General features: G+C 47.7%; 1 protein-coding gene across 6 annotated transcripts in view; it reads right to left on the reverse strand.

Moving 5' to 3' along the window:
* Positions 1-12,419, reverse strand: part of MEIOSIN (meiosis initiator) — a 115,614-nt gene that overhangs the window by 45,502 nt on the left and 57,693 nt on the right. For all 6 annotated transcript variants that reach the window (XR_015876200.1, XM_088464572.1, XM_088464569.1 and 3 more), the window contains one exon: positions 5,770-5,865. Coding sequence is in view for 5 of the 6 variants with exons in the window: in XM_088464572.1 (XP_088320698.1) it covers positions 5,770-5,865 (96 nt within the window). In the remaining variant the exon portion in view is untranslated. The remainder of the gene's footprint in view (positions 1-5,769; positions 5,866-12,419) is intronic.

Here is a 12,419-nt window from a genome sequence, read left to right on the forward strand (position 1 = left end):
GCCCTGCAAATGCATGCACACTTGCCGATGCCAGGTCCGACGGACGGACGGGAAGCTACGTGTCATGCTGCGTCCAGTATGGCATTGCTAGTAACATCCCTCGTTGACCCGCGGGAGTGCGCATATCATGGGTACACACTAGACAATATATCTGATATGTCGCTCCAATCCGCGAGATCTGACAACATATTGTCTAGTGTGTACCCAGCTGCAGGGTTTAGCGCTGCTCACAACATGGACTGATACAGAGCTACTTCCCCTCCAAAACCAGATGGCAGTCACTGATACAGAGCTACTTCCCATTCATACCCAGATGGCAGTCACTGATACAGAGCTACTTCCCATCCATAACCAGATGGCAGTCACTGATACAGAGCTGATTCCCATTCATAACCAGAGGGCAGTCACTGATACAGAGCTACTTCCCATTCATAACCAGATGTCAGTCACTGATACAGAGCTACTTCCCATCCATAACCAGATGGCAGTCACTGATACAGAGCTACTTCCCATTCATAAACAGATGTCAGTCACTGATACAGAGCTACTTCCCATCCATAACCAGATGGCAGTCACTGATACAGAGCCGATTCCCATTCATAACCAGATGGCAGTCACTGATACAGAGCTACTTCCCATTCATAACCAGATGGCAGTCACTGATACAGAGCTACTTTCCATCCATAACTAGGACTGATACAGAGCTACTTCCCCTCCATAACCAGGACTGATACAGAGCTACTTCCCCTCCATAACCAGGACTGATACAGTTACTTCCTCTCCATAACTAGGACTGATACAGGGTTACTTCCCCTCCATAACCAGGTGGAAGTCACTGATACAGAACTACTTCCCCTCCATAACCAGGTTGTAGTCACTGATACAGAGCTACTTCCCCTCCATAACCAGGTTGTAGTCACTGATACAGAACTACTTCCCCTCCATAACCAGGTTGTAGTCACTGATACAGAGCTACTTCCCCTCCATAACCAGATGGCAGTCACTGATACAGAGCTACTTCCCATTCATACCCAGCTGGCAGTCACTGATACAGAGCTACTTCCCATCCATAACCAGATGGCAGTCACTGATACAGAGCTGATTCCCATTCATAACCAGAGGGCAGTCACTGATACAGAGCTACTTCCCATTCATAAACAGATGTCAGTCACTGATACAGAGCTACTTCCCATCCATAACCAGATGGCAGTCACTGATACAGAGCCGATTCCCATTCATAACCAGATGGCAGTCACTGATACAGAGCTACTTCCCATTCATACCCAGAAGGCAGTCACTGATACAGAGCTACTTCCCATTCATAACCAGATGGCTGTCACTGATACAGAGCTACTTCCCATCCATAACTAGGACTGATACAGAGCTACTTCCCCTCCATAACCAGGTCTGATACAGAGCTACTTCCCCTCCATAACCAGGACTGATACAGAGCTACTTCCCCTCCATAACCAGGACTGATACAGAGCTACTTCCCCTCCATAACCAGGACTGATACAGAGCTACTTCCCTTCCATAACCAGGACTGATATTTACTTCCTCTCCATAACTAGGATTGATACAGGGTTACTTCCCCTCCATAACCAGGTGGAAGTCACTGATACAGAACTACTTCCCCTCCATAACCAGGTTGTAGTCACTGATACAGAGCTACTTCCCCTCCATAACCAGGTTGTAGTCACTGATACAGAACTACTTCCCCTCCATAACCAGGTGGAAGTCACTGATACAGAGCTACTTCCCATTCATACCCAGATGGCAGTCACTGATACAGAGCTACTTCCCATTCATACCCAGATGGCAGTCACTGATACAGAGCTACTTCCCATTCATACCCAGATGGCAGTCACTGATACAGAGCTACTTCCCATTCATAACCAGATCGCAGTCACTGATACAGAGCTACTTCCCATCCATAACTAGGACTGATACAGAGCTACTTCCCCTCCATAACCAGGACTGATACAGAGCTACTTCCCCTCCATAACCAGGACTGATACAGAGCTACTTCCCCTCCATAACCAGGACTGATACAGAGCTACTTCCCTTCCATAACCAGGACTGATAGTTACTTCCTCTCCATAACTAGGACTGATACAGGGTTACTTCCGATCCATAACCAGGTGGAAGTCACTGATACAGAGCTACTTCCCCTCCATAACCAGGTGGAAGTCACTGATACAGAGCTACTTCCCCTCCATTACCAGGTGGAAGTCACTGATACAGAACTATTTCCCCTCCATAACCAGGTTGTAGTCACTGATACAGAACTACTTCCCCTCCATAACCAGGTTGTAGTCACTGATACAGAGCTACTTCCCCTCCATAACCAGGTTGTAGTCACTGATACAGAGCTACTTCCCCTCCATAACCAGGTTGTAGTCACTGATACAGAACTACTTCCCCTCCATAACCAGGTTGCAGTCACTGATACAGAACTTCTTCCCCTCCATACCCAGATGGCAGTCACTGATACAGAACTACTTCCCCATCATAACCAGGTTGCAGTCACTGATACAGAGCTACTTCCCCTCCATAACCAGGTTGCAGTCACTGATACAGAGCTACTTACAGACCGGCCGCCGTCAATCACATAAACACTGAAATAAGGATACACTGTAGCAATTACTGGGCTGATTATAATAGGATTGTATGCAGGAGCGTTAGCTGATTAATGGCTTCAAATGCTCTGGCAAAGGTAAATTGGGAGGTCGGCATTTTGGATATAGAGGTGGACATAGAAGCGCACGCAGTACATATACACATAGAATGTGACGGCAGATAGGAACCACTTGGCCCATCTAGTCTGCCCCTTTTCATGTATCCTTTTGGCAACCTCAACCCTATTTGCTCCTTACGTCTCTATTAAGAATATTCTTAAGCTTATCCCAAGCGTGTTTACATTGTTCCACCGTTTTAGCTTCAACCACCTCTGATGGAAGGCTATTCCACTTATCCACTACCCTTTCTGTGAAGTCATTTTTCCATTCTCCCATCAGATGTGGTTGAAGCTAAAACGGTAGCGTCTATTGCCGGGTCGCCTACCAACGCCTTCCCTTGTGTAAATCTGTGCGGCCGAATGTGCTAGGCCTGAAACGCCCGAGCTCAGCATCCGTACACGCAGTAATACCGATCTGCACAGTGTGTACAGGGGGCGCACTCATGGCTCCGAGGGGCTGCAGAGAGATCAGCACAGTGTGTACAGGGGGCGCACTCATGGCTCCGAGGGGCTGTAGAGAGAGCTGCACAGTGTGCAGGGGGCGCACTCATGGCTCCGAGGGGCTGCAGAGAGATCTGCACAGTGTGTACAGCGGGCACACTCATGGCTCTGAGGGGCTACAGAGAGATCAGCACAGTGTGTACAGGGGGCGCACTCATGGCTCTGAGGGGCGGCAGAGAGATCAGCACAGTGTGTACAGGGGGCGCACTCATGGCTCCGAGGGGCTGCAGAGAGATCTGCACAGTGTGTACAGGGGGCGCACTCATGGCTCCGAGGGGCTGCAGAGAGATCTGCACAGTGTGTACAGGGGGCGCACTCATGGCTCCGAGGGGCTGCAGAGAGATCTGCACAGTGTGTACAGGGGGCGCAGTCATGGCTCCGAGGGGCTGCAGAGAGATCTGCACAGTGTGTACAGGGGGCGCACTCATGGCTCCGAGGGGCTGCTCTGCACAGTGTGTACAGGGGGCGCACTCATGGCTTCGAGGGGCTGCTCTGCACAGTGTGTACAGGGGGCGCACTCATGGCTCCGAGGGGCTGCTCTGCACAGTGTGTACAGGGGTCGCACTCATGGCTCCGAGGGGCTGCAGAGAGATCAGCACAGTGTGTACAGGGGGCGCACTCATGGCTGCTCTGCACAGTGTGTACAGGGGGCGCACTCATGGCTTCGAGGGGCTGCTCTGCACAGTGTGTACAGAGGGCACACTCATGGCTCCGAGGGGCTGCTCTGCACAGTGTGTACAGGGGGCGCACTCATGGCTCCGAGGGGCTGTAGAGAGATCAGCATAGTGTGTACAGGGGGCGTACTCATGGCTCCGAGGGGCTGTAGAGAGATCAGCACAGTGTGTACAGGGGGCGCACTCATGGCTCCGAGGGGCTGTAGAGAGACCTGCACAGTGTGTACAGGGGGCGCACTCATGGCTCCGAGGGGCTGCAGAGAGATCTGCACAGTGTGTACAGGGGGCGCACTCATGGCTCCGAGGGGCTGCAGAGAGATCTGCACAGTGTGTACAGCGGGCGCACTCATGGCTCCGAGGGGCTGCAGAGAGATCTGCACAGTGTGTACAGGGGGCGCACTCATGGCTCCGAGGGGCTGCAGAGAGATCTGCACAGTGTGTACAGGGGGCGCAGTCATGGCTCCGAGGGGCTGCAGAGAGATCTGCACAGTGTGTACAGGGGGCGCACTCATGGCTCCGAGGGGCTGCAGAGAGATCTGCACAGTGTGTACAGGGGGCGCACTCATGGCTCCGAGGGGCTGCAGAGAGATCTGCACAGTGTGAACAGGGGGCGCACTCATGGCTCCGAGGGGCTGCAGAGAGATCTGCACAGTGTGAACAGGGGGCGCACTCATGGCTCCGAGGGGCTACAGAGAGATCTGCACAGTGTGTACAGGGGGCGCACTCATGGCTCCGAGGGGCTGCAGAGAGATCTGCACAGTGTGTACAGGGGGCGCACTCATGGCTCCGAGGGGCTGCAGAGAGATCTGCACAGTGTGTACAGGGGGCGCACTCATGGCTCCGAGGGGCTGCAGAGAGATCAGCACAGTGTGTACAGGGGGCGCACTCATGGCTCCGAGGGGCTGTAGAGAGATCAGCACAGTGTGTACAGGGGGCGCACTCATGGCTCCGAGGGGCTGTAGAGAGATCAGCACAGTGTGTACAGGGGGCGCACTCATGGTTCCGAGGGGCTGCAGAGAGATCTGCACAGTGTGTACAGGGGGCGCACTCATGGCTCCGAGGGGCTGCAGAGAGATCTGCACAGTGTGTACAGGGGGCGCACTCATGGCTCCGAGGGGCTGTAGAGAGATCAGCACAGTGTGTACAGGGGGCGCACTCATGGCTCCGAGGGGCTGCAGAGAGATCTGCACAGTGTGTACAGGGGGCGCACTCATGGCTCCGAGGGGCTGCAGAGAGGTCTGCACAGTGTGTACAGGGGGCACACTCATGGCTCTGAGGGGCTGCAGAGAGATCTGCACAGTGTGTACAGCGGGCACACTCATGGCTCCGAGGGGCTGCAGAGAGATCTGCACAGTGTGTACAGGGGAAGCACTCATGGCTCCGAGGGGCAAAAGACAGATCTGCACAGTGTGTACAGGGAGCGCACTCATGGCTCCGAGGGGCTGCAGACAGATCTGCAGTGTGTACAGGGGGCGCACTCATGGCTCCGAAGGGCTGCAGACAGATCTGCAGTGTGTACAGTGGGCGCACTCATGGCTCCAAGGGGCTGCAGAGAGATCAGCACAGTGTGTACAGGGGGCACATTCATGGCTCCGAGGGGCTGCAGACAGATCTGCACAGTGTGTACAGGGAGCGCACTCATGGCTCCGAGGGGCTGCAGACAGATCTGCAGTGTGTACAGGGGGCGCACTCATGGCTCCGAGGGGCTGCAGACAGATCTGCACAGTGTGTACCCAGCTTTGGAATCAGAGATTAGATCACAGACCCCCAGATGGGCACCGGTGTCTCACAGTATCCCCGGCTCTCTTCCACACATATGGAAACATCATTACACATAGGAACAAATGGAGGTCTCACCCTTAGGCCGGCATCTCTTACTAGGTCTCGGGTGACATCTTCCTCGCTTGCGTGTGACAGTAGCTGGGCATCTCGGGGTCCACAGGGGCAAGAAGGCTACAGGGATAATAAAACATATTAGCGCTATCTGTGGCCTCCTTCCCATATCTGTATACCTAACTCAGCACTAAGCATCCCTTACTATGTCTCCTCATTCCCTGTATCTGTATACCTAACTCAGCACTAAGCATCCCTTACTATGTCTCATCATTCCCTGTATCTGTATACCTAACTCAGCACTAAGCATCCCTTACTATGTCTCCTCATTCCCTGTATCTGTATACCTAACTCAGCACTAAGCATCCCTTACTATGTCTCCTCATTCCCTGTATCTGTATACCTAACTCAGCACTAAGCATCCCTTACTGTGTCTCATCATTCCCTGTATCTGTATACCTAACTCAGCACTAAGCATCCCTTACTGTGTCTCATCATTCCCTGTATCTGTATACCTAACTCAGCACTAAGCATCCCTTACTGTGTCTCATCATTCCCTGTATCTGTATACTTAACTCAGCACTAAGCATCCTTTACTGTGTCTCATCATTCCCTGTATCTGTATACCTAACTCAGCACTAAGCATCCCTTACTATGTCTCCTCATTCCCTGTATCTGTATACCTAACTCAGCACTAAGCATCCCTTACTGTGTCTCATCATTCCCTGTATCTGTATACCTAACTCAGCACTAAGCATCCCTTACTGTGTCTCATCATTCCCTGTATCTGTATACCTAACTCAGCACTAAGCATCCCTTACTGTGTCTCATCATTCCCTGTATCTGTATACTTAACTCAGCACTAAGCATCCTTTACTGTGTCTCATCATTCCCTGTATCTGTATACCTAACTCAGCACTAAGCATCCCTTACTATGTCTCATCATTCCCTGTATCTGTATACCTAACTCAGCACTAATCATCCCTTACTATGTCTCATCACTCCCTGTATCTGTATACCTAACTCAGCACTAAGCATCCCTTACTGTGTCTCATCATTCCCTGTATCTGTATACCTAACTGAGCACTAAGCATCCCTTACTATGTCTCATCATTCCCTGTATCTGTATACCTAACTCAGCTCTAAGGATCCCTTACTACGTCTCATCATTCCCTGTATCTGTATACCTAACTCAGCACTAAGCATCCCTTACTGTGTCTCATAACTCCCTGTATCTGTATACCTAACTCAGCACTAAGCGTCCCTTACTATGTCTGATCATTCCCTGTATCTGTATACCGTAACTCAGCACTAACCATCCTTTACTGTGTCTCATCATTCCCTGTATCTGTATACCGTAACTCAGCACTAAGCATCCCTTACTGTGTCTCATCATTCCCTGTATCTGTATAACTAACTCAGCACTAAGCATCCCTTACTGTGTCTCATCATTCCCTGTATCTGTATACCTAACTCAGCACTAAGCATCCCTTACTATGTCTCCTCATTCCCTGTATCTGTATACCTAACTCAGCACTAAGCATACCTTACTATGTCTCATCATTCCCTGTATCTGTATACCTAACTCAGCACTAAGCATCCCTTACTATGCCTCATCACTCCCTGTATCTGTATACCTAACTCAGCACTAAGCATCCCTTACTATGTCTCATCATTCCCTGTATCTGTATACCTAACTCAGCACTAAGCATCCCTATGTCTGAACCTTCCCTGTATCTGTATACCTAACTCAGCACTATGCATCCCTTACTGTGTCTCATCATTCCCTGTATCTGTATACCTAACTCAGCACTAAGCATCCCTTACTATGTCTCCTCATTCCCTGTATCTGTATACCTAACTCAGCACTAAGCATCCCTTACTGTGTCTCCTCATTCCCTGTATCTGTATACCTAACTCAGCACTAAGCATCCCTTACTATGTCTCATCATTCCCTGTATCTGTATACCTAACTCAGCACTAAGCATCCCTTACTGTGTCTCATCATTCCCTGTATCTGTATACCTAACTCAGCACTAAGCATCCCTTACTATGTCTCATCATTCCCTGTATCTGTATACCTAACTCAGCACTAAGCATCCCTTACTATGTCTCATCATTCCCTGTATCTGTATACCTAACTCAGCACTAAGCATCCCTTACTATGTCTCATCACTCCCTGTATCTGTATACCTAACTCAGCACTAAGCATCCCTTATCATTCCCTGTATCTGTATACATAACTCAGCACTAAGCATCCCTTACTATGTCTCATCATTCCCTGTATCTGTATACCTAACTCAGCACTAAGCATCCCTTACTATGTCTCATCATTCCCTGTATCTGTATACCTAACTCAGCACTAAGCATCCCTTACTATGTCTCATCATTCCCTGTATCTGTATACCTAACTCAGCACTAAGCATCCCTTACTATGTCTCATCATTCCCTGTATCTGTATACCTAACTCAGCACTAAGCATCCCTTACTATGTCTCATCATTCCCTGTATCTGTATACCTAACTCAGCACTAAGCATCCCTTACTATGTCTCATCATTCCCTGTATCTGTATACCTAACTCAGCACTAAGCGTCCCTTACTATGTCTCATCATTCCCTGTATCTGTATACCTAACTCAGCACTAAGCGTCCCTTACTATGTCTCATCATTCCCTGTATCTGTATACCTAACTCAGCACTAAGCATCCCTTACTATGTCTCATCATTCCCTGTATCTGTATACCTAACTCAGCACTAAGCATCCCTTACTATGTCTGATCCTTCCCTGTATACCTAACTCAGCATTAATCATCCCTTACTATGTCTGATCACTCCCTGTATCTGTATACCTAACTCAGCACTAAGCATCCCTTACTATGTCTGATCCTTCCCTGTATCTGTATACCTAACTCAGCACTATGCATCCCTTACTATGTCTCCTCATTCCCTGTATCTGTATACCTAACTCAGCACTATGCATCCCTTACTATGTCTCATCATTCCCTGTATCTGTATACCTAACTCAGCACTAAGCATCCCTTACTATGTCTCATCATTCCCTGTATCTGTATACCTAACTCAGCACTAAGCGTCCCTTACTATGTCTGATCATTCCCTGTATCTGTATACCTAACTCAGCACTAATCGTCCCTTACTATGTCTCATCATGCCCTGTATCTGTATACCTAACTCAGCACTAAGCATCCCTTACTATGTCTCATCATTCCCTGTATCTGTATACCTAACTCAGCACTAAGCATCCCTTACTATGTCTCATCATTCCCTGTATCTGTATACCTAACTCAGCACTAAGCATCCCTTACTGTGTCTCATCACTCCCTGTATCTGTATACCTAACTCAGCACTATGCATCCCTTACTGTGTCTCATCATTCCCTGTATCTGTATACCTAACTCAGCACTAAGCATCCCTTACTATGTCTCCTCATTCCCTGTATCTGTATACCTAACTTAGCACCAAGCATCCCTTACTATGTCTCATCATTCCCTGTATCTGTATACCTAACTCAGCACTAAGCATCCCTTACTATGTCTGATCACTCCCTGTATCTGTATACCTAACTCAGCACTAAGCATCCCTTACTATGTCTGAACCTTCCCTGTATCTGTATACCTAACTCAGCACTATGCATCCCTTACTGTGTCTCATCATTCCCTGTATCTGTATACCTAACTCAGCACTAAGCATCCCTTACTGTGTCTCCTCATTCCCTGTATCTGTATACCTAACTCAGCACTAAGCATCCCTTACTGTGTCTCATCATTCCCTGTATCTGTATACCTAACTCAGCACTAAGCATCCCTTACTGTGTCTCATCACTCCCTGTATCTGTATACCTAACTCAGCACTAAGCATCCCTTATCATTCCCTGTATCTGTATACCTAACTCAGCACTAAGCATCCCTTACTGTGTCTCCTCATTCCCTGTATCTGTATACCTAACTCAGCACTAAGCATCCCTTACTGTGTGTCATCACTCCCTGTATCTGTATACCTAACTCAGCACTAAGCATCCCTTACTGTGTCTCATCACTCCCTGTATCTGTATACCTAACTCAGCACTAAGCATCCCTTATCATTCCCTGTATCTGTATACCTAACTCAGCACTAAGCATCCCTTACTATGTCTCATCATTCCCTGTATCTGTATACCTAACTCAGCACTAAGCATCCCTTACTATGTCTCATCATTCCCTGTATCTGTATACCTAATTCAGCACTAAGCATCCCTTACTATGTCTCATCATTCCCTGTATCTGTATACCTAACTCAGCACTAAGCATCCCTTACTATGTCTCATCATTCCCTGTATCTGTATACCTAACTCAGCACTAAGCATCCCTTACTATGTCTCATCATTCCCTGTATCTGTATACCTAACTCAGCACTAAGCATCCCTTACTGTGTCTCATCATTCCCTGTATCTGTATACCTAACTCAGCACTAAGCATCCCTTACTGTGTCTCATCATTCCCTGTATCTGTATACCTAACTCAGCACTAAGCATCCCTTACTATGTCTCCTCATTCCCTGTATCTGTATACCTAACTCAGCACTAAGCATCCCTTACTATGTCTCATCATTCCCTGTATCTGTATACCTAACTCAGCACTAAGCATCCCTTACTATGCCTCATCACTCCCTGTATCTGTATACCTAACTCAGCACTAAGCATCCCTTACTATGTCTCATCATTCCCTGTATCTGTATACCTAACTCAGCACTAATCGTCCCTTACTATGTCTCATCATGCCCTGTATCTGTATACCTAACTCAGCACTAAGCATCCCTTACTATGTCTCATCATTCCCTGTATCTGTATACCTAACTCAGCACTAAGCATCCCTTACTATGTCTCATCATTCCCTGTATCTGTATACCTAACTCAGCACTAAGCATCCCTTACTGTGTCTCATCATTCCCTGTATCTGTATACCTAACTCAGCACTAAGCATCCCTTACTGTGTCTCATCATTCCCTGTATCTGTATACCGTAACTCAGCACTAAGCATCCCTTACTGTGTCTCATCATTCCCTGTATCTGTATACCGTAACTCAGCACTAAGCATCCCTTACTGTGTCTCATCATTCCCTGTATCTGTATAACTAACTCAGCACTAAGCATCCCTTACTGTGTCTCATCATTCCCTGTATCTGTATACCTAACTCAGCACTAAGCATCCCTTACTATGTCTCCTCATTCCCTGTATCTGTATACCTAACTCAGCACTAAGCATCCCTTACTATGTCTCATCATTCCCTGTATCTGTATACCTAACTCAGCACTAAGCATCCCTTACTATGTCTCATCATTCCTTGTATCTGTATACCTAACTCAGCACTAAGCATCCCTTACTGTGTCTCATCACTCCCTGTATCTGTATACCTAACTCAGCACTATGCATCCCTTACTGTGTCTCATCATTCCCTGTATCTGTATACCTAACTCAGCACTAAGCATCCCTTACTATGTCTCCTCATTCCCTGTATCTGTATACCTAACTTAGCACTAAGCATCCCTTACTATGTCTCATCATTCCCTGTATCTGTATACCTAACTCAGCACTAAGCATCCCTTACTATGTCTGATCACTCCCTGTATCTGTATACCTAACTCAGCACTAAGCATCCCTTACTATGTCTGAACCTTCCCTGTATCTGTATATCTAACTCAGCACTATGCATCCCTTACTGTGTCTCATCATTCCCTGTATCTGTATACCTAACTCAGCACTAAGCATCCCTTACTGTGTCTCCTCATTCCCTGTATCTGTATACCTAACTCAGCACTAAGCATCCCTTACTGTGTCTCATCATTCCCTGTATCTGTATACCTAACTCAGCACTAAGCATCCCTTACTATGTCTCATCATTCCCTGTATCTGTATACCTAACTCAGCACTAATCATCCCTTACTATGTCTCATCATTCCCTGTATCTGTATACCTAACTCAGCACTAAGCATCCCTTACTGTGTCTCATCACTCCCTGTATCTGTATACCTAACTCAGCACTAAGCACCCCTTACTGTGTCTCATCACTCCCTGTATCTGTATACCTAACTCAGCACTAAGCATCCCTTATCATTCCCTGTATCTGTATACCTAACTCAGCACTAAGCATCCCTTACTATGTCTCATCATTCCCTGTATCTGTATACCTAACTCAGCACTAAGCATCCCTTACTATGTCTCATCATTCCCTGTATCTGTATACCTAACTCAGCACTAAGCATCCCTTACTATGTCTCATCATTCCCTGTATCTGTATACCTAACTCAGCACTAAGCATCCCTTACTATGCCTCATCACTCCCTGTATCTGTATACCTAACTCAGCACTAAGCATCCCTTACTATGTCTCATCATTCCCTGTATCTGTATACCTAACTCAGCACTAAGCATCCCTTACTATGTCTCATCATTCCCTGTATCTGTATACCTAACTCAGCACTAAGCATCCCTTACTATGTCTCATCATTCCCTGTATCTGTATACCTAACTCAGCACTAAGCATCCCTTACTATGTCTCATCATTCCCTGTATCTGTATACCTAACTCAGCACTAAGCATCCCTTACTATCTCATCACTCCCTGTATCTGTATACCTAACTCAGCACTAAGCATCCCTTACTATGTCTCATCATTCCCTGTA

The sequence above is a fragment of the Taudactylus pleione genome, unplaced genomic scaffold, assembly GCF_031769625.1.
Source record: "Taudactylus pleione unplaced genomic scaffold, aTauple2 ptg001691l, whole genome shotgun sequence".
Lineage (NCBI taxonomy): Eukaryota > Metazoa > Chordata > Amphibia > Anura > Myobatrachidae > Taudactylus > Taudactylus pleione.